Source organism: Bos javanicus, chromosome 7, assembly GCF_032452875.1.
Source record: "Bos javanicus breed banteng chromosome 7, ARS-OSU_banteng_1.0, whole genome shotgun sequence".
Lineage (NCBI taxonomy): Eukaryota > Metazoa > Chordata > Mammalia > Artiodactyla > Bovidae > Bos > Bos javanicus.
This window is the reverse complement of record NC_083874.1, coordinates 49,209,653-49,233,187: the sequence shown is the minus strand read 5'-3', so window position 1 is coordinate 49,233,187 and position 23,535 is coordinate 49,209,653. Positions and strand designations below refer to the sequence as shown.

At 43.8% G+C, this 23,535-nt stretch overlaps 1 protein-coding gene across 2 annotated transcripts; it reads left to right on the top strand.

Moving 5' to 3' along the window:
* The first annotated feature begins 1,359 nt into the window (after nt 1-1,359).
* Nucleotides 1,360-22,994, top strand: GFRA3 (GDNF family receptor alpha 3). 2 transcript variants are annotated; one of them, XM_061424691.1, is made up of 8 exons: nt 1,360-5,075; nt 13,113-13,400; nt 17,275-17,367; nt 18,629-18,941; nt 21,055-21,158; nt 21,326-21,460; nt 21,874-21,962; nt 22,175-22,994. In XM_061424691.1, the coding sequence occupies exons 1-8, from the start codon at nt 5,003-5,005 to the stop codon at nt 22,262-22,264; spliced, it is 1,185 nt and encodes a 394-aa protein (XP_061280675.1). In that variant the 5' UTR covers nt 1,360-5,002; the 3' UTR covers nt 22,265-22,994. The 2 variants fall into 2 exon arrangements, with proteins under 2 accessions (XP_061280675.1, XP_061280674.1); XM_061424690.1 differs by lacking the exon at nt 1,360-5,075 and adding an exon at nt 5,086-11,959.
* The last annotated feature ends 541 nt before the right edge of the window (nt 22,995-23,535 follow it).

Below are 23,535 nucleotides of genomic sequence, written 5' to 3'. Positions count from 1 at the left end.
AGAGTACAGGGTCAGTAATTGTGGTGCACAGGCCCAGTTGCCCTGCAGCATGTGGAGTCTCCCAGACCAGGGATTGAACCTGTGTCCCCTGCACTGGCAGGCAGATTCTCAACCACTGGATCACCAGGAAAGTCTGCCTCAGTGGAGTTTTGACTTTTCCCATTTTCCAAAGTTTTTTTTCCACTCTACTTCATGTTTCACAGAGACAGATTTAGGATGGTTGGAAGTAGACATCCGTGCCATATGAAGATAAGAATGAAAGAAAAGAAAAGTACCAAGCAAGATCAGTTAGACTTCAGAAAGATTATTTAATTTAATTAATCAATTAAAAAAAAAAATTTGGCCGTGCCGTCTGACATTTTATATCTTAGTTCCCCAACCAGGGATCCACAGAAAGATATTTTTAAGTTACACTCTTCAGCATTACCTCAGGCTTTCCTTTTTTAGAGCTCTTTAAGGTGAGTAGGTTTTTGTCTGTGTAGTAAAGTACAGCCCTACTTGGCCTGGATGGCAGTGGAATTGCACATTGTCATTCTGTGGCATTAACCTGGTAAGTAGTGATAGCTCAGAACTAGAAATGGACAAAAGGCTGTGAAGCCTAGCCTGAGATAGAATGGAGACAAAAATGATACCTTCCCAGATTTGGAGCAGGGAGACTTTTTAAAAAATGATTGGGAGGGAAGAGTGTGCCCAAGTGACTGCATTGATTTTTGTAAGGTTCAAGAACGCTCTTCTCCCAGAGTGCTGCATGCTTGCCTCACAGCAGAGGGCACTGCTGTATTCTCTAAGGCAGCCACTGCAGCCTGCAGTCTCTACCCCTAGCTTGAACCTGCCTGTCCTGAGCCCTTGAGCTCAGAGCTCAGACGGGCTGGGGGAAAATGGAGAGAAGAGCTGCTGCTTTAATAGGTGGAGACAGCTGAGGGAAAGATGCTGTTCTTTTGTCCCACTCCACATACTTCCTCACAACAGGCAGGAGCTTAGTCGCCTGACCAGGAAACTGCATGAAGCACCTCCACTTCCAAGTGTGAGGAGGGGTCCCTGACTGACTGCCTACCCTAGTGGGTCATTTCCTATAATTCTTCCCAGAAAGGGAGAAGCAAGCCCCTACCTGGGAAGAGACTGGTGCACACGTATTCACATTTCAGTGATCTTAAATGGAAGTTCTGAGTTGTAAAACATAAGTGAAAGTGAAGTCGCTCAGTCGTGTCCGACTCTTTGCGACCCCATGGACTGTAGCCCACCAAGCTCCTCCGTCATGGGATTCTCCAGGCAAGAATACTGGAGTGGGTTGCCATTTCCTTCAGGACTTAAAAAGCTATCTACTTTGTGGAAAATTATATTTGCCTGAAAGGCTACATTTTCCCGAAAGGCTACATTTTCCCATATAGTTTCTTGAAATATCTTCCCACTGTACAGGTACCATGTCACGTGATTCATGTTATTTTCAGAAACAATAATAATAGTAGCTAACAACCTTTCAGTTGTTTACTGCTTGCAAGTAAACATTTACTCATTTTATATAAATAAACTAATTTTCACAACAATCCTGTGAGGCAAGTACGTAGTCACTATTATACATGTTTTACCAATAAAGAAATTGAGGAACAGAGAGACTGAGTAACTTGTTTAAAGTCCCACAGCTAATGAATGCCAGAGTTGAGATATGAACTCAGGCAGTATGGCTCCAGAGTCTGTAATGTTAATGGACTTTGCTGTTACCAAATCCTCATCGATGGAACGATGTGTCTTTCTAAATTGGCATTGTATTAGGTGTTAAATGTGTAAGTGCCTCAGTTATAGGTTCTTGAGAAGTCAGGGCCATAGGGTTGCTTCAGCTTAGGAACTGAAGCTAAGGGCAGATACTAAGACCCTAATCCAGAAACTTTTGCATGAGGCTATGAAGGGGTTAGCTCTGTGCTGGTGTCCTTATACTGACTGGTATTCATTCAGCATGAAGTCAAGTGATAAAGAATGGAAACCTTTTGGTCTGAAAACACTTCTGGTTGCAATCTCAGCCCCAGTACCTGGCTAACCTTTGCTACAGAGAGGGAAGCATTTCCCTTTCCTTACCAGCCATATATAAAGTGAGAGGCATGGAGGATCTTCTTTCCCCATTCAGTTCAGACAAATGTGAGGGACTAACTAGTTTCTTTCTAGGGATGTCAATTCTAAGTACCACAAGCATTCAAATATGTCACAGTTCCTGCCCTTAAGGTAGAAATGACTCTCCTTGTTCGATCCCTACAAGCACTCTGGCCCACTAGCATATTCAGCAAAAGGAAGAAGATCTAGCCTCCAACTCCAAAACTGTAGGTTGACTGGTAAGGGCTGACTGAGTTCATAGAATAATTAACTCCTGCAGTGATATTCCGTGTGTGCTATGTGCCTGGCACTAAGCTAAACCCTTTACTCACTATATACTTGTTTAATCCTCAAAACTGTTATACAAAGTAAATACTGCTATTTTTCAGATGAAGAAACTGAAGCACAGAAAAATTAAGTGACATGCTCAAGGTCACCCAGCATGTGTTGATAATGTCAATTGAAACCAGGTAGTCTGTAAAACTTGTTCTCTTAACTGTTTTTCACTGAACTGCTAACACCCTGGATTAGCTAAGGATAGCAGCAGGGCAGGAATTAAAGCCCAACAGTGAGAGAGGTCTTGATAGAAGGCAGAAAACCAAGATTACAAATGAAAGTGGAGTAAGATACAGAGCTTTGAGCCCCAATCAGTGGCTTGCAAAGCCCTCCCAGGGCAGTTTGTGTCTTAATCATTTTTGCACCTGGCATAAAGCTGGGCTCATAATCAGCCTCAAAAGACATTATTGAATTGAATGATGGTTGAGTAACATCTTTGTAGAAAGGATTGGTTCATTTGTCATTATCCACAAGGTTCCCAACAGCAATGCTGCTTATCTAGCAGGTGTTGGCAGCCACAAAGGACATGGTTGGTGGGGAGAGAGTATGCTGGAGGAGCTGTCAATATTAGTCTTGGAGTCATATTTGTTTGCAGAGGCTTCCTCAACCCTCCACCAGCCTTAGTTACCGATCCTCATTAAAGGCCCGATGATGTCAAGCTCTTTACAACAGTGCCCAGACAGAATTATGCTCCAAACATCTAATTTACTCTCAGAGGCTGGTCTTTTATGGGTGGCTTTGGATATTGCTTTCAGCCCATCAAGTTGACCTTGTTCCTTTTGCTTTCCTGGTTCCTTTTGTGGGGAGAGCATTGAGTAGACTCACTGAGTAGGCACCGTGAGCAAATGCCTTTTCTAAGCCTACCCTCCTACCCCAAACCGATTTGCCTTGGTTGCTGAAGGAGAGTGCAGAGGTAACACCCCTTGATCACCTCCTACATCCTTGTTGATTCATAGCACCCTTTCCTAGCATCCCAATCACCTGATATTGTTACATTTTGCCTTGTAAATCCCATGTTGGAACTATTGCCAGAGTGAAGCAGAGAGTGGGGGCTATCAGCTCCCCAGCCACAAGTTTCCTAATCTTACTGGAGGGAAGGACTTGGGAAAGGTACACAGAGGTAGGGTGGGACTGGTGAGGGTTGGGAGGAATAGGCCCTGTATAAAAGCTGAGTAGCCAGATGCTCACTTTCACAGCTCTCCTGTAAGACTGGCAGGGCAGATATAGATTAAAATGAAGCACAAACTCCATTTAAAGTGCATTACAGCCCAGGAATCAGCTCCCCCTGGGCAGGAGAAGGGAGGAAAGGGCACAGGAGGCTACATAAGTCTCTTTCCTTATCTAGCACCACATGTCTCTCTCCTAGCTTTGTGAAGGGTGATTTACACCCTGGCTGGAATGACTCTCTTTCTGAGCTGATTACATTGGCAAATGCCCCCCAGAGGCCACAGCAGGATGGCCATATTCAGAAGCAGCAGCCAATAAATCTCAGAGGTTTATATTGTACTTCTCAGTACCCTCCCTCCTGGCCCTCTGCCAGCTGGGCTGTGGAAGTAGGAGAGGGCTTGGTTGGAGGATTGGGGGAGGACACCCTTCAATACCTTTCATTACCATCTTCCCTAAGTACTGTTTAGTTCTCATTCTTAGAAGCCATTCTGCCTCTGTCTTTATCCCGGGAGCAGGTGGGAACCAGCCCAGTAAATTGATCTAATAAATAACCCTTATCTTTATGGGTAGAAGTCCTGGGTTTCTCCTAGGTATTTGCTCTTGGTAGAGTAGCTTGCTCTCCTAACCCTCCTCTGAAAATGATGAGGCTCCTAAATGATCTCTCCAACCATCTTTCTCAGTGATCTTTCGTCCAAGGAAATCTCCGCAGTTTAGTCTGAGGGAGGTTTGATCCTTCCATTCTTCCTCATGACACTGAAGGGGCTGAATTTTGGAGGAGTCTAGTCTGGCAAAGGTCCTGGGATCTGGCCCCCAAGTCTGTCCCCAGCAAGGTCATTTCACCTGTCTGCAGAATCTTGGGGTTAATAATACAACGGAATCTCACTCCTGAAGATACTGATGCGGGGAAATGATATCAGAGATGTGCAGATTCTAAGGGGAAAAACCCCAAAACTTGAAATGCAAGTGCCCTCTTGCATTTGTTACAAGATTTCATTTGCGGGGGGTGGGTGTGGGGGTGTGGTTTCTTGGTGGTAGAGCGGATTCCGGAAAGTGAGATAGGATGCTTTAAAAAAAAAAAAAATTTGGACCCCCGAGATGGCGAGTTTCCAGTGGCAGCTCCTACAATGACTCGGCTGCTCCGGGGCGCGTACCCTGGCTCGCCCCCACCCCCGCAGCCCTCTGGGTCTAGTAGGAGAGACCGCGTGGTGCGTCCGTCTGCTTTGGAGTTGGAGGGCGGCGCCCGGGACCCTGGTGGGAGAGTGTCGGCGCCGCCCTCCCTGCGAGGAAGGGCGGGAGAAGTGGTGGGAGGTGCCGGTAGAGGAGCCCGGGTCACAGAGCTCCTGTGCTAGGAGAGGGTAACGCCGAGTCGGGTGCAGGCAGAGCACCCGACGTCGACAGCCAGCGCGCGCATCCCACCATGGCGCGACCGCAGAACCCGCGACCTTTGCCGCCTGCGCTCCTGCTCCTGCTGCCGCTGCTGCTCCGAGCTGGTGAGTGTCGTTGGAGCCGCCCCGGCTGGGGAGCGAGGGGATGGGGCTGGTGGTTACAGTGTAAGTGGGGTGCCGGCACCAGAGCCAAGAGAGGTCTCAGACCCCACACTGCTGCCTGGTGCCTGGCGTCCATCTGTCCGAGCCTGGAGAACTGGAGGAGGAAGCCTAGAGTGTCAGGAAGGGGCTGGGTTCTACGCCTAGTCCAAGTGTCTGAACTTGTAGATTGAGTGTCAGCCGTGGCCAGGGCACCCAGGCATCTCCTCGCTGCCGGTTCCCCCTCTTCCCTCTTTTGAGGTGCTCCTAGACAGTCACAGAACAAGCTGCAGCCAGGCCACTACCAAGACAGCATTTCTAGGAGGTGGGGAGAATCAGAAGCACGACGCCTTTTGCTCCACATGGGCTTTACCACTTCCACCCGGTGTAAAGACTGGGAAAGTGGCCACTAGGTACAGATGACAATATTGAAGTTTTTGTTAGAATTAACTTGTCACTGGGAACTCCCTGGTGGTCCAGTGGTTAGGACTCTGCACTTTCACCCCCCAAAAAACAAAGAAAGAACTGACTTGTCACAAATTAGGGTTGAAAACTGCTGCCCAGAATTCGCCAACACCATTACTGAGTGGTTGAGAATATTGCTCACCATCAACAAACCCCCTCTTCAGGATGTACTTTACTATTATTTTAATTGGAGCAGAAAATTCACTATTGGGTAAGATGGCCTTTCTGTATAGGCTGCCCAGCACAGTGCCTTGCCCTGTTATAGATCCACAATAAGTGTTTTGTGTAGTACATGGTGCAAGGCCTGATTTTAGAACTATGCCATTCCCCTAAGGAGCATGCATGTGGCCTCTGGGAGAGGGATGGGTGCATGGAATCTCACTGTGGGCTCCTGTCCAGAGCCTGGCTGGAGGGACTCGTGAGGCAGAGACCAGGTACTTATCTGCACATGACCTCCTCCACAAAGTAGGACTGCAGAAGTGCAATCTTGGCTGAGAGACAGATATGGAAGGAAGGAAGGAAAGTACTGACCTGTTCAGACTGACTTCGTCAGTAAATCAGAGCAGCAAGACATCACTGATCTGATTGAGCTGCCCAGGAAATTTCACTACCCTAACAGTATGGCTGTATGTCAGGATACGGGTAAATTTTCAACACCTTCATCATGACCAATTTAGTGGAACAAGTTACCCTCTGTTAGTGATGAAATTTAACATGACCCTCACCTTCTTTTGTGGAGCTGCAATGCCCCCAGATCTACCACTGCTCAGACTTGGTGAACTGTATCAGCTAAGAAATTAGAGAGGTTTACTTTTGAAAATTGTTATGACTCAATATTTAATATTTAGTCCAGTTAAAGCAATTAGACTTGAACCTGCTACATTTCTTTCAGCAAGCACTTTCTGGGCACCTACTAGAAGTAACATCTTAAACATGCAGCATTTCTCAAACTGTTTAAATCCATGTCCCTTTTTTGATAAAGATAAAAATCTTATGTCTTAAATAAATTTTGAAATTTCAAAAGTCCTTTTGTTCATCTTTCACATATAAAATTGTTATATATACTTTTTTGTTTTTGTTATCGTTGTTTTGGCCATGCCATGATCCTAGTTCATGTTTTGGCCATGCAAGATCCTAGTTCCTTGACTAGAGATTGAACCTGGGCCATCAGCAGTGAAGGCATAAAGTTTTAACCACTGAACTACAGGGAATTCCTGTCAAACACGCTTTTTTGAACCACAGATTCCCTTTGGAAATTCTTATATGTCCCTAAAAGGGTCCTATCCTCTCTCTTTCTTATCCCCTGCATTGAGAAATTCTGGTTTAGTTCAATCCCCTTTTTAAAAATCAAAATTGTGGACTTCTGTGGTGGTCCAGTGGCTGAGACTCCATGCTACAAATGGAGGGGGACTGGGTTTGATCCCTGGTTAGGGAACTAGATTCCACATGGTGCAGCTATAATCCTGCATGCTGCGGCAAACACTGAAGAGTCCATGAGCTGCAACTAAGACCAAGTACAGCCAAATAAAGAAATTTTTTAAAAAGTCAAAATTAAGGACTTCTCTGGTGGTGCAGTGGATAAGAATCTGTGTGCCAGTGCATGTGACACGGGTTTGATCCTTTGTCTGGGAAGATTCCACATGCCACAGAGCAACTAAACCTGTGGGCTACAACTACTGGAGCCTGCACACTCTAGGGCCCTCAAGCCACAACTAATAAGCCCCTGTGCCACAACTACTGAAGCCCACATGCCCTAGAACCAACCAGTCCCAAGGACTGCGCCTGCATGCTGCAACTAAGCCTGTGCATCTAGAGCCTGTGCTCTGCAACAAAAGAAGCCACCACCATGAGAAGCCAGAACACTGCAACAAGAGAGTAAGCCCCATCTCTGTAACTAGAGAAAGCCTGCATGCAAAAACGAAAACCCAGCACAGCCGCAAATAAACAAACAAGTAATGACTAAATAAATATAGCAGTGTGTACATGTCAAAAAGTAAAAATAAATGCCAAAAAATCCACAATGAACAAAATACCAAAATTTTAAAGCAAAAGTAACAATGCCATGTTGAGGCATATTAGAGCCTGAAGCAAAAGGAAAAATCAGTACTGCTCACCCTGCCCTTTTTTACACATTGGATATGACATCAATTGTCTTTAAGGGGCATCATTCTAGTGAATTTGCTAAAATTCAGATTCCCAGGCATTATCACCAGAGATTCTTGTTTGGTAGTTTGGAGCTAGGGCTCAGAAATGTGCATTTTAATAGTAATCTAATTGATTATTATATGATTGGAAGAGAATATTGGACTAACTAAACTTGGAGGCCCATCCTAATTTTGGGACTCTTTGATTATAAGTAGAAGGTGCTCAGAGAAGTTATTGGGGTGGCTCATAAAATATCTGTTATCTGGTTATTTTTTAAATATTAGTGGGAGCTTACAAAGAATAAACACTGTTCTAAACACTGGTAATGTTTAGAGTGATGATAAGATAGACATGGAAATCTAGCTGGGAAGAAAATTTAAAAATGAAGTAAAAATATATCAAATGGTGATAAGTACTATGCAGAGAATTGGAATAACAGTATGTTAGAGTAGCTGGGGGGCTATTTTACTTTGGTTGGTTGGGGATAGCCTTTGTGAGATGCCACTGAATGACCAGAAGCGTCCAGTCATGTGAAGATCAGGTGGAAGAGCATTTCAAACAGAAAGGTTAGGTGGACACAAGGTTGTCTTGTTTAATGGCAACCAGAAAGAAGGCCGGTGCAGATGTAGGGAAGTGGGAGAGGAAGAAAGCTAGGAGGGGAGGTTAGAGAGTTGGGCAGGGCCAGATCTCTACAAGACTTTGTAAACCAGAGTTCATAAACTAGATCTTAACCTAAGTGCAATGGAAGCTGGTAGAAGGATTTAAGCAGAGAAATGGGATGATCTGATACACAGTTTTTAAGTTCATCAGTTCAATCATTCAGTCATGTCCGACTCTTGCGACCTCATGGATTACATGCCAGACTTCACTGTCCATCACCAACTCCTGGAGTTTGCTCAAACTCATGTCCATCCAGTCAATGATGTCATCCAGCCATCTCATCCTCTGTCATCCCCTTCTCCTCCTGCCTTCAATCTTGCCCAGCATCAGGGTCTTTTCCAATGTTGGTCTTCACATCAGGTGGCCAAAGTATTGGAGTTTCAGCTTCAGCATCAGTCCTTCCAATGAATATTCAGGACTGATTTCCTTTATGATTGGCTGGTTTGATCTGCTTGCAGTCCAAGGGACTCCCAAGAGTCTTCTCCAACACCAATGTTCAAAAGCATCCATTCTTTGGCATTTAACTTTCTTTATACTCCAACTCTCACATCCATACATGACTACAGGAAAAACCATAGCTTTGACTAAACAGACCTTTGTTGGCAATGTAATGTCTCTGCTTTTTAATATGCTGTCTGGGTTGGTCATAGCTTTTCTTCCAAGGATCAAGCATCTTTTAATTATCATGGCTGTAGTCATCATCTGCAGTGATTTTGGAGCCCAAGAAAATAAAGTCTCTCACTGTTTCCATTGTTTGCCCATCTATTTGCCATGAAGTGATGGGACTGGATGTCATGATGTTCGTTTTTTGAACGTTGAGTTTTAAGACAGTTTTCACTCTCCTTTTTCACTTTCATCAAGAGGCTCTTTAGTTCCTCTTTGCTTTCTGCCATAAGGGTGCCATCACCTGCATATCTGAGGTTATTGATATTTCTCCCGGCAATCTTGATTCCAGCTTGTGCTTCATCCAGTTCAGTATTTCACATGATGTACTCTTCATATAAGTTAAATAAGCAGGGTGACAATATATAGCCTTCACATACTCCTTTCCCAATTCGGAACCAGTCTGTTGTTCCATGTCCAGTTCTAACTGTTGTCCAGTTCAAACTGTTGACCTGCATACAGATTTCTCAGGAGGCAGGTAAGATGGTTTGGTATTCCCTCTCTTGAAGAATTTTCCACAGTTTGTTGTGATCCACACAGTCAAAGGCTTTATCATAGTCAATAAAGCAGAAGTAGATGTTTTTCTGGAACTCTCTTGCTTTCTCTATGTTCCAATGGATGTTGGCCATTTGATCTCAATTTCCTCTGCCTTTTCTAAATCCAGCATGAACAGTTGAAGTTCTCAGTTCAAATACTGTTGAAGCCTAGCTTGGAGAATTTTGAGCATTACTTTGCTAGCGTGTGAGATGAATGCAACTGTCTGGTAGTTTGAACATTTTTTGGCACTGCCTTTCTTTGGGATTGGAATGAAAACTGACCTTTTCTGGTCCTGTGGCCACTGCTGACTTTTCAAAATTTGCTGGCATTTGAGTGCAGCACTTTCACAACATCATCTTTTAGGATGTGAAATGGCTCAACTGGAATTCCATCACCTCCACTAGCTTTGTTCATAGTGATGCTTCCTAAGGCCCACTTGACTTTGCATTCCAGGATGTTTTGCCAAGAAAACAGTTAAGAGATGATCCCATATAATGCTAGTCAGCATTAAAATTATGTTATATTCACACAATGGAATGCTATACAGCAATGAAAATAAGCTATTTGCAACTATACTTAACAGTGTGGGTGAATTTTAGAAACTTAATATTGAACAAAAGGAGCCAAGACACCAAAAACACATGTATGATTGAAAAACAGGCAAAACAAATTACTAATGTTAGAAATCAAGATGTTGTGTTTGCTTTGTTAGGAAGATGATGACTGGCAGATGGCTTCTGGCATGCTAGTAATTAATGTTCTGATTCTTTATCTGGGAATCTGGTTACACAGGTATATGTAATTAGAAATTCATTAAGCTATACATTTTTGATTCATGTGTTTTCCTATGTTATACTTTATTATCAAACATGATATACAAATGACTAACAAAAACATGAAAATATGTTCAATATCATTAGTTATTAGGGAAAATGCAAGTGAAAACCACAATGAGATACTAGCTTACACCCACAAGGATGGCTGTAAAAACAGAACAAAAAACAGAAAACATGAGTTAATAAGTATGTAGAGAAATTGGAACCACCCTCATGCATTGCTAGTAGGAATGTAAAATGATACCAGCTCCTTTGGAAAACAATCTAGTGGCTCATCAGAAAGTTAAACATAGAATTATTGTGTGACCCAGCAATTCCACTTGTAGAGAAATACCCAAGAAAAATTAATACCGGTGTTCAAGCAAATACTTGTGCGGAAATGTTTACGTAGCACTATTCACAGTAACCAAAGATCAAAAATGTCCATCAGCTAATGTTTACATAAACAAAATGAATTATGGTATCCATGCAATAAAATATTATTCATAAGAAAGAGTGAAACACTGATTTATACCACAATGTGGGTGAATGTCAAAAAAAGTATGTTAGATGAAAGAAGATAGATACAAAAGTACGTATTTTATGGTTCCATTTACATGAAACATGTAGGACAGGTAAATGTGTAGAGACAGCTGACTACTAGGGCGAAGTGAGAATGGAGAGTGACTGTTTAATGGGTATGAGCTTCCTGTTGGGGTGATGAAAATGAATTGGATTTAGAAGTGATGGTTGTACAACACTGTGAATATACGAAATGCCATTTACTTGTGCCCTTTAAGATGATTGATTTTATGTTGCATGATTTTTCTCTCTCTCTCTTTTTTTAAATAGTTTGCATCTTTTGACTATCTTCATCCAGTTCTTCCTTCCCACCCTCTGCCTCTGGTAGCTGCAAATCTTATTTATTTTCCTATGAGATTGTTTGTTTTTGAAGTATAATTGACCTACAATGCTATGTTCCTGGTGAACAATATAGTGATTTGCTATTTCTATACATCTCAGAATGATCACCAAAGGTGAATTTTACTTCAATAAAATTGAACTTTCACAACCTAAAACAAGTTATTAAAAAAGATGGATGCATGGAGAAGGAAATGGCAATCCACTCCAGTGTTCTTGCCTGGAGAATCCCAGGGACAGGGGAGCCTGCTGGGCTGCCGTCTCTGGGGTCGCACAGAGTCAGACACGACTGAAGCGACTTAGCAGTAGCAGTAGTTGGATAATTTGATTAGAATTGTAATGTGAAATCAGCTGATTCACCTGCTAAAACTTGTTTAGACTTTCAGCTTCCTAAAGCCTTCTGTAGCCTTTATATTAATTGTATGTAATGTTATTAAGTATACATAGTTAACTTTTTAATTTAGAAATGTACATTTTTTTCATGTAACATAAGTCTTAAATGCTCATTAGGCTGCTGCGTAAACTTAAATTTGTTTATTCCATAAATGCCGAATCATTTGGGACAGCTGATTTTGAATAAAGAAAGGCTTGAACAAAGAGGCAATGAGAAAAAAAAAAAAAAGATGGATGCAACAACAGAAAATGGTAATTATGTGAAGTGAAAGATTTGTTAACCAATTGTAACATTTTACAGTATATACATGTATCAAATGATCATGTTGTACATCTAAAACTTAAAAAATGTTGTATGTCAATCATATATCAATAAAGCTGGAAAACAAAAAAGATGGCTGAGTGGTAAGAGAGAATGAATTTTAAAGATGGAACCATGGAGACCAGTAAGGACTCTCAACTAGTTCAGACAGAAATTGGTGGTGGCTTGAGCTAAGGAAGTAGTGATAGATGTGGAGAGAAATAGACAGGTTCCAGATATGTAGTGGAATTGACAGGACTTGCTGGATTGAACATAGGATGTGAAGGAAAGAGAAGAATTCAGAATGACTCCTAGATGTCCTGCCTTGAAAAACTGGGGGATGATGGTGTATTGTTACCACTTGATAGGGACCCTAGGGCCTAGAGTGCAGGGCCTTTCTCCAGGGCTGACCTACAACCAACCATGATATTCTTGAGTAAGTAACAGAATCAGTAAAAGTGCCCTACCCCAGCAAGTTCCCATAATAAGGGTTTTTATTATATATATTTTTAAGTTTTTAATTTTGTTTACACCATGTTATTTTTAAGTGACTTTTTTTTTTTGGCTGTGCTGTGAGGTTTGGAGGATCTTAGTTCCCTGACCAGGGATTGGACCTGGGCCCCAGCAATGAAAACCCGAGTCCTAACCACTGAACTACCAGGGAATTCCCTTAAGTGACTTTTAATAGAAGACTGAGAGTTGTCGCTAACTGTCATTTAGCACTCCTGTGCACATTCTCAACTCTCTGGTTATGATGCTAGCCCTGTTCATGGCATAACTCTGCTCAGGGCCCTCTTCCAGTAACTGGCAGGGTCATCAGGCTCAGCTTCAAACAGTTGTTCCCCTTCCCTTCCCAGGAGGCTGAGCAGCCTTTCTTTATCAAACCCCTACCCTTTCTTGAGCCTGATCTCTTCTGTCCAGATTGTGACCATGGCAGACCCTCCCACTGGACTTTTTGTTCCCTACTAAAGGCCTCTGTGCTACCCCAAGACTTTCCTACTAAAGATTTCGTCCAGAATCTCCCTGTCCTACCTTATGACTTGGTTTTCTCAGACAGCTATTCTGACCTTATGTGAGCCTCTCTTGACCTCTCTCCCTCCATAGGGGACCACCTCCCCACAGAAGGCCGATTCACAAACAGCTGTATCCAGGCCAGGAGGAAGTGTCAGGCCGATCCCACTTGCAATGCTACCTACCACTACCTGAATTCCTGTGCCTCAAGTATAAGCACCTCATCACCTGCAGAGGAGCCTTTGGTCCCTGAGGACTGCATGGAGGCAGCACAGCAACTCAGGAATAGCTCTCTGATGAGCTGTACATGCCATCGGCGCATGAAGAACCAAGCTACCTGCCTGGACATCTACTGGACCATTCATCCTGCCCGTAGCCTTGGTGAGGCTCCCATCCTAGAGTGGGCTAAGCTAGGGAAGATGGCTCTTGGGAGTTGATTTTTAATCCTGTTGGATATGGGCCACATGGTAGATTCTGACAGGGTTGATAATGAAGCTCTGCATTTGACATCAGTAAGAAATGCAGGGAGCAATTGGCTGTATCCTTTTGGGTCCCAGAATACTGCCCTCCCTTCCCACTACTTCCCCCTTTCTTTTACCTGGAAACATGTGGCTGCCTCTTGGAAGATCTCTGAACCAGGCTAAGGCCCAACATGGGGAGCTCCTGGAACAGATGGATAGGAGAGGAAGTGGAGGGAAATGGTCTTAACCCATAAATACAACATACAAATACAAGATAATCCTAGGTTCAGAGAGGCTGGGAGGTTGTGTCCTGGTGCAGCCTTTAACAAAGAGGATACTCATTAACTAGACAAGAGATGGTAAAAGACAGAGGGCACTGGAAGACCAAAGAGGAGCTTCCTCTGACTCTAGAGATCTCTTTTTATATAGTCAATTTTACTGGACTATGCTGCAATAATGAAACAGGGTCTTGTAAAAAAAAAGGTTAAGTTCTTACTCAGGTTCTGTCTTGGCTGTGTCATGTGTCCTCTTCGTTCTGGGATCCAGTTCAGCCTCTACGTGGGATGTTCCTTTCTGATGGCAGACGGAAATGAGCATTGGCAGAATCATTTGATGCCTTTAAAACTTTCTGCTCAGACATCACATGAAATACTTCTGCTCACATTCCATTGACAAGCAGATCACTGGTCAAACCTGATGTCCTCTCCCAGGGGACTCTAAAAATCTCATGGCAATAAATGAGGATGTGTAGTCTTACAGGAAGGGTAAAAATAAGTAGAAACAGTAATGCAATCTACTGTAGTTCATCACTTGGTCAAAACATTCATTTCCCTCCCTTACACAAGAAAATATAACTACTCACTAAGGAAGGTGCCTAAGTATTCTGTTTAACCAGAACATCAGACTCCAAGATCCCCGACTTGGATATTATCTTGTGACAATTTCTGTATAAGGTCTGAATGTGTGGTTCCTCTTAATCTAGAAACCTATATACTAAAAAGTCATCTGCTTCCCATATATACTCAATATGTAGTAAGGGAACAGGGACAGGAGAAGCACAACAAACTCAGAAAGAGGAATAATGGGAAGCACACAGCAGACATTGATTCATAGCAATTCTGAAGTCCTGCCACACAACTGATGCAAGGGCTGTTTTCCCTGGGAGTAGGACTTGCTCTTTAATAAGGCCCTGCTTTTGCTCATTGGGGAGCAAAAGCCCAGGAGTTTCTCAGCTCTCTGGGAGGTCCTTTCCTTTCCATTATTTTCTTGGGCTACATCTGAAAAGGGCATTGGAGACTATGACCTCCTTAGGGACTGAATAGTGTTCTCTGCTTGCTTCTTACTTGAGGAATGTTGGAGCATCTTAAGTCTCAAATAATCAGAGTCTCTTTTAATCTAGGCTGGTGGCTCTTAGCAGTACTACTCTCTCAATACATAATTGTGTTTTATATCTTTTGATTCTGTCACCTCGTGTGCCAGTAGCTGTTCCTATAATCCTTTTCAAGACATACATCTCTTTCCAGACCTAATTAGAGGTACCTTGCCCTTATCAAACTTCTGTGCCTGAGCCACTATCTCAGTCTTTTTTCCCTGAGCATATTTGTCCAACTGGCAGGATTTATTGGATACTGTCTTAATCGATGGGATCTCCACAAAGGGCATGATAGCCACGAACTTGAATTTGTCTTTGCCCCAAGGCTGAGTTGTAATTGAGCTTATTACTCAAAGCATTTTTCAGTTTTATCTTTTACCATTAGAATATAAGAAGCAGTTGCATTTCTAAATACTGCAAGTCCTAGAATTTCCGTATTCTTTCTTCTCGGTTTCCTCCTTATTGGTAAACTGGTCAGTTCTCTAAGCTTATATCTTTCTTGTGGTACCTTGCCAAATATAGTCATAAGCATTCACAACATTCACTAGTAATCTTCCTTTTCTTAGCTTCTTCCTCTTAAAGCACAAGCTCACTCGTACATCATCTTCCTTCCAAGTTATTGCAGGCAACAATTTTACCAAACATTGTGCCACTGCATAATGAGAGCCGCCAGCCCCCAATAACAGCTTATTCACTGCCCACTGCCCAGTCCCAAAGCTAATACTGTTTATTTTAGATTTTGTTACTTCAGCACTGCACTTCTAGATACCAATTACATGTTTAATAAGAGTTTGCTAAATTATTCAACCAACCGCAAAATCCTTGGCTTTTACCAACAAAAATGTAACTTTTGTTCATGTTACACACATCTGCCATGGGCTTCCATGAGTTAGTTGGCTTTGTTTTTGCTCCACCTGTCTTTTTCATTTGAGGATCCAGGATGGTAGGTGGAAAAGAACCACAGCAGGACCACGTGATCTTAAAAATTCTTCTTAGAGGTGATTAAGTCTCTGAAGCTCACAATCCACAGACCAAGGCAAGTCACGTGGCCAAACCTTACAGTAGGGTGGGAAAGTACAGTTCTCTCCTAGGGGGCCTAGAACATGGCAACAGGTAAAGATATATAATCATCCTCCAGCAAGCAATTGGAAATAGTAGTACAATATACCACTCTTCTTGTTCCCTGACTTCCTCTCCTCATCCTAATCACCTCACTTCTAGAGCTTCACCTGAACCCTCTCCCTAAATCCTCTTGCCTTCCCCCTCTTTTCCCTTGGGAGCTCCCAGGTCTCCCCAGGCATTCAAATCATCCTTTCTGATTTGCTTGATACTATACATATCCCTTGGAGAAGGCAATGGCACCCCACTCCAGTACTCTTGCCTGGAAAGAGTGAGCGACTTCCCTTTCACTTTTCACTTTCATGCATTGGAGAAGGAAATGGCAGCCCACTCCAGTGTTCTTGCCTGGAGAATCCCAGGGACGGCAGAGCCTGGTGGGCTGCCGTCTCTGGGGTCGCACAGAGTCAGACACAACTGAAGCGACTTTGCAGCATACATATCCCTTCTCTACTGAAGACATACAGAATGTCCCTGCAAGCTCACCTCTGTCTTTAAACAATACTTTTTAACCAGTATTTATTAAGCACCTTGTGTATGAGCTATGCAGTAATTTTTTTTTTTAATTGAGGTACAGTTGGTTAACAATGTTTTGTATGCAGTGATTTTATAAGATCCTGTACATCTCTTTCAGGAGCTCACAGCCCCATGAGGGCATCTGAAAGAGATGTATTTCCTTTGAAATCATTGTCTCTCCCTTCTCTGCTTTTCTCAGTCAGGTTCATTCTGGGCCTGTTCACGTTTCCATCACCTCAGCATGTGATAAATTTCCATAGCCAAGTGGTTGGTTCTGGAACAGAGTTCACCATGGCCCCTTCTCCAATTGCAAGAGCAAACAGGACAGAATCCCTTTACTTGTTTACATGCCTACAGGCGATATGCGTAGTAGTTAGGAGTGGAGACTCTGGAATCGGATAATCTAGATTTCAAATCCCGACTCCACTTATTAGCTTATGTGAGCCTGAGCAAGTGAATTAAACCTGTCTTATCCGAAGTTTCCTTTTACCTAAGTGAAATTGTATATATATATATATAAATATATTTTATATATATATATAATACCATAGTGCCCAGTATACAGTGTGCACAACAAATAGTAGCTTTATTATTCTTACCATTAAACCCGGTTTATTCATCAAGCCTAGCCTGTACCTTTATGGCCCCATTTTTTTTCCTCTCCTCCGCCCAGGATGCAGCTATTTGGGTAGAGATTGTGCCTTTGCCTTTTCCCCAGGAGCTTCAGCTCCTCCTACTCTCATCCCCAGCCCAGTCCTCAGGATTCTGATGCATCCTACCTTGTCTCTAGGTGACTATGAGCTGGATGTCTCTCCCTATGAAGACACAGTGACCAGAAAACCCTGGAAAATGAATCTCAGCAAACTGAACATGCTCATACCAGGTATGCAGGGCCAGCTAGGGCTGGGGTATGGGAGGGCCTAGACTCTGCGGGAAGGGTGGCTGGTGGGGAACACAGCTGGGTAATAAGAGGGGAGAGTTCTAGACTGCCAGGTGACTAAAGAAGCCCTGTCATGGTGAGAGTCTGAGCTATGGGGCATAATCTAGTCTCACAAATCAACAAAAAGCAATAGTTATTAAGGAGATAATCAAAGAGAGCCTGTTAGAGCTTCTAGCTTCCAAAGGGTGGATCTCTACAAAGGGTTAGAAGGGAGTGGCAGCAGTCCCAGGGAAAAAATGTGCTGAAATGGAGTATTTACCCTAATTCGAGGCAGCCAGGAAAGTAGCTTGTGGTCCCTGAAGACCAGGAAATTGCTTGTTTTCAACCATTCTAATGGGATGGGCGAGGTGTTGGGCAGGGAATGGTGAGAGAGAGTGTGACTCCTCAGGAGTGATTCAGGGTGGGGAGCCATCTGTCTGGCAAGGACTATGATGCATGTTTTTTAAGAAAGTGAGGCTGTTGTGTTAATTGGAGAGGAAGACACACTTGCACTCTCTTTTTGAGAGAGATGTGAGATTTGTTGTACAGTCAGTTCTTCATATTAGAATTTTGAGAGAAAAGTATAGAAATTTATATATTAGAAACTCTAGGTTACAAGGAATCTGGAATAACCTATTCCAGTTACTCTGTTCTGACTGCTGAAATATTCTGTTAATAGAAGTATCACCATGATTTCCCAAGACTCAGAGTATGGGTTTTTTTATGCATGCATCAATCAAAGAAAGATGGACAGAATACAGATACAGAACTGAAATCCTAAGTAGAATTCGGTTGCATCTGTTGTGGACAGTTCAGAAAGTATACTTTTCCACACCAGGAGGATTGTGGGATCCTAGTTCCCCCACCAAAGATGGAACCCCTCAGAAGTGAAAGACTGGCTTCCTAACTGCTGGACTTCCAGGGAATTTCCCAGAAAGTACTTTAGAATGTTGTAGGGCCTCTTGTTACAGTTTCCACCATGGGATCTCACTCATTGCATAGGATTGTAAGAAGGATTCGGTTAGATGTATGTGGCTTAAAAGCAAACAAACAAACAAAAGCCTAGGCAAGCAGAGGAACAGGATGGGGGAGGCTCATGGGCAAAGCCTTTTTCAGGGCAGTCCTCCCTGACGGTAGTGCCCTCCCACTACCGCCCTTGATAAATCAGAGGCTGGGCTGCAGGTCTGTAAAGAGGACTGCTGACTTGCTTCCCCTCTCCCCCCAGACTCGGACCTTTGCCTCAAGTTCGCCATGCTGTGCACTCTTAATGACAAGTGTGACCGGCTGCGCAAAGCGTACGGGGAGGCGTGCTCTGGGTCCCGCTGCCAGCGCCACACTTGCCAAAGGCAGCTACGCGCCTTCTTCGAGAAAGCCTCAGAGCCTCACTCGCAGGGCCTGCTGCTGTGCCCGTGCGCGCCCACCGATCAGGGCTGCGGGCAGCGCCGGCGCAACACCATTGCCCCCAGCTGCGCGCTGCCCTCGGAGGCCCCCAACTGCCTGGAGCTTCGGCACGTCTGTGTATCCGACCCGCTGTGCAGGTGCGGGTGCTATGTGGTGGGTGCTGGTGAACGGGGTGGGTGCCACTCCTTCCAGGCTTCTTCCTGGGCAGGGTTGAATCTAACCTAGCCCAGGGATCCTGGACTGATTTCACCACATAGCTACTCTCGATACCTTTTAAAACACTTTTCTAAGGGTAAATGTGAGTGTGTGTGTGTACACACACACACACACACACACACACACACACAGTGTAAAAACCTTAGAAAATATAAATGTGTCTTAAAATATCACCCCAAACCCATCACCTGGAGTTAATCTAACATACTTTGGAGAGCATTTCCTTCCAATCTTTTTTCTCTACAGATAAACAAAATCAGACATTTTGAGAGTATATTTATCTTGCTTTTCTTCCACTTATGGTACGTATCTGGTGAGCATTTTCTGATGGAAGCAGTATGGAATAGAGATGAAGACAAGCTCTGAAGTCAGACATATGTGAATTTAAATCCTTGTCTGTGTGACCTTGCATCTATCACTTAACTTAAAATTCTGTCACTTAACCCAAGGTTCCACTTACTCCTCTGTAAAAACTGGGATAATAATGCAGACCTCTTGGGATTCTGGTGAGAGTTAAATTATGTAATTTATGTAGAGAGTTAGCTTACTGGTGCAGTTAAGTAAGGACTCAGTAAATGATGGTGCTTATTTTGTCATTTACTGTCCTTTAACAACTTACTTTTTTTTTTTTTTTTAACAACTTACTTTTTAACTGTGTACATTGTATTTCACTTTATAGATGCCCCATATTTTATTTAGTAATTCCTCTGTTTATAGATATTTAGGTTGCTTTCTTTACTGCTATAAATAATGCTGCAATAAATATTACTGTTATTTATTAATCTTCGTGCACAAATCTAATTATTGCTTAGGTTGTGTTGCTACAAATGTCATTACCAAATCAAAGAACATGAAGAATTGTAAGGTGTCTGATAAAAATTTAAGCAAAATTTTAATCTGGCTTACTTTGACCTTCTCACGCAAACATTCATCAGATTGAAGTTATCCTCCTTTCAAGTGATATTTGTTGACAGAGTCACACCAACTTTGTGTTGCAGCTTGGTTCTACCACTTAGTTCTCTGTAACCTTGGGCAAGTCACCTCTCTTGAGTCCCACTTCCTCTTCTGTAAGATATTACATAATAAAAGCTCTTAGTTAACATATTAACACCTAGTAATTACTATGGGCTAAGTACTGTTTTAAGTACTTAACATCTAGTAACTCATCTAAAATTCACAAGAACTCTGTAAGATTGTTGTTATTTTTTTTTATCATCCTCAGTTTACAAATGAAGAAACCACAGCAGAGAAAGGATAAATAGCTTACTCAAATTCACCCCTAGATAGTAAGTCAGGTTTGTTAATGAAGTTTAGAATGAAAGAAGTCTGGCCTAGAGTCTGCTCCTAAAGGCTCTGCTCTGCTGCCTGTTGTTATGCTGGTAGCTGTTACTATTACTATCACAATCACTTAACAAGTGCTGGGCTAGATGACTAAGATATTGTCCCTCCTTTCAAGGAGTTTGCATTTGAATGGGGATGACAGAGAAGTAAACCACTGATCTAACACGAGGCTTTTGCCTTACATTTTTTCCTTACATTTTTGTAAGGAAAACTGCACAAATATATATAGAAAAATATATTCACAATTCCATTGCCTAAAGATAACCAGCTTTACCTACTGTAGGATGAGTGTTAAAATAATAATATCTAACATTTACTGAATACTCACTGAATACCAGGCCCTATTAAATGCTGTACATTTAATGTTCTTACTTCATCCTCACAAAAATCCACAAGGTAGTGCTATTTTCGTCTCTATTTACTGTCAAGGAAACTGAGGTTAAAGAAACTGCCTGAGGTCTCATAATTAGGGATTTTGGAGCCCAAGTTAAAAGTGATATGCTGTGGAGACTGGGGTGATAGTATATTTGACTGTGACAGGAGCAGGCCTCACTCAGGAGGAGGCCATGGCTCAGGCTCTGAAAGGCAGAGGAGGATTTGGCATGAAGATAGGCATGTCAGCTAAAGGGGCAGCAAGTTGATGGCTGCAGGCCAGACCGTCAACAGGGACTCTTGAAATTTCCTTTTTTCCAGATCACGTCTGGCAGATTTTCAGACCCACTGCCATCCCATGGACATCCTAGGGACCTGTGCAACAGAGCAGTCCAGATGTCTGCGGGCATACATGGGGCTGATTGGTGAGGCTGGGGGACGTGGGTAGGGAGCCAACAGGTTGGCCAGCCTGGCGGGTGAAAATGCTCTCAAGACTGAACCCAGATGGAGTGGTCCTGAGACAGGTGGGAGACGGATGGGAGCTGAAGGCGGGGTTGGCTTAGTCATCGATAATCTTTTCTTCACCCCATAGGGACTGCTTTGACTCCCAATTTTGTCAGCAATATCAATGCCAGTGTTGCCTTAAGCTGCACCTGCCGAGGCAGTGGCAATCTGCAAGAGGAGTGTGAGCGGCTGGAAGAGTCCTTCTCCCACAACCCCTGCCTTAGTGAGTGCGCGCCACCTGCTCCCAGTCCCTGTGGCTGGTTCAGCTCAACCCCGGGAGAGGGAAGGGGTCAGCTCTGTGGTCCACACTGGTTCCATCCATCTCCTGCAGATGGAGCAACCCCCTCCTCAGCCCTTAGCATAGGCGTACATCTCCCCAGCCTGGGCCTTTCTGCCTTCTCCCATTCCCTAAATGACCACCCTCCTGCCCCTGCCAAGCTGCCTTTTCACCTGTCTGAGCCCCAGGGACACTCTTCAGCTCAAGGAACAGCAAGCAGAATGAGATAATATCCCATTCCCACCTGCCACACACCCACCCTCATATATGCCAGGGTCCCTGAGACATTTCCTTTCCATCTTTTGGAGCCTAAGAAATCTCCAACATCTGCCTGCTCTCAGTCTTCCTTCTCTCCTCAGTGGAGGCCATTTCAGCTAAGATGCGTTTTCACAGCCAACTCTTCTCCCAGGACTGGGCAGCCTCTACCTTTTCGGTGATGGAACGCCAGGTAGGGGCTCCTCTGTTACACCCCCTCCTGCCTTTTCTGGACCATCGGGGGAAACCCAGACGAGGGGGACAAGAGACTGGGGGTGGCGTGAGTTCCTTTTGGTCATGAGGACTGTAGACCTCTAATGGACATCTCAGGGGAGGGGAACAGGCCTTGATGGAAGCTGAGGTGGTGCAAAGGGTGGAGCTGACTCCATTTCATTTTTTCCACAGAACAAAAACCCTGCTCTGAGGCCACAGCCTTGGGTGCCCACTCTTTTCTCCTGTACTCTTACCTTGATTCTGCTCTCGAGTCTCTGGTAGCTGGACTTCCTCAGGGGCCCTCTTCCCTTCTACCACACCAGCTGACCTGCTGCCTGCAATGGGTGAGGAAGGGACAGCATCGGGAAGGAGGTTCAGTCTACCACGTGGCAACCCTGACCTATGTCCACTCAACTCCAGATGAGGTCATGGTAGAAGCTGACTAGCCGAGTTCTCATGCCCTTCACTTCTTTTTCTGTTTTGTTGTTGTTGTTTGGCCGTACCACACGGCAAGTGGGATTTTCGTTCCCCGACCAGGGAGTGAACCTAGACCCTCCCAGTGAGCACTCAGAGTCCTAACCACTGGACTGCCAAGGTCATTCCCTTCACTTCTTCTTGGGCTGCCCCTTCTTAGAACTTCAGCATATGATCTAGTGGTATCCAGCTCTCCCAGGTTCTCGCCTTATTTCTTTCTCCTGCCCACCCAGGATCACTCAGGCTCTAACAAATCAGTCACACTCTGCTGCATTCTCCAGGTAGGCAGACTTGGGTGTTCTGAAGTGACCTGGAAAGACATTCCTCATGGTGAGGAAAGCTGGAGGAAGACTCCTATCTATCCCTTGTTTTCTCCTCTGAGTGGGGGATGGGAACCTACTGCCAGCCCTGCCCCAGGATCCTACACAACACTTGAGCATCAGGAGCTGGAGCATTTGGGCCTTGCTTTCTTCCTGCTACTGTCCTAGAGTCCCCTTAGCCTCTTGGATTATGATTAAACATTTTGATTTAAAACGTTTCTGTTTTCCCATTGTCTCACATTGTGAATTTGTATAGAACGAGGGGTGTTACAGACACAAGAGCACAGGCCAGGTTATCTAAGAGACACAGTGACCCTGCCACCAGGTTTTATGTGACCCTGGGCAAGTCTCTCAGCCTCCCTGTACACTTGACATGGAGTTGGAAGAAAAGTAACATATGTGAGGCTGTGGACCAGGTACTAGTCCCAGCTGCTGCCTAGGATCTGCTACTCCCTGTACATCTGTGCACATGAGAACCTATAGGTATGTATAATATTTTGTAAGTAAGATCAGGCACTGCCTATCAAAGTGTAAGTCACAGACCCCTTTCAACATCCATGAGAAGAGCTTGAAATACATCATCCTTTTCATCAGCTGCCGTGACATGGACTTGTATGAATGCATATTCCTACATACATAGTTTATTTAACCAGTTCTGTATTGATGGATATTTGTTTGTCTTCACATTTTTCTCTGAGCCAAGTTTTAAGGCAGCGAGGAGGTGACTGGGGGTAGTATGTGCAGAAGAGCTTCCAGAGC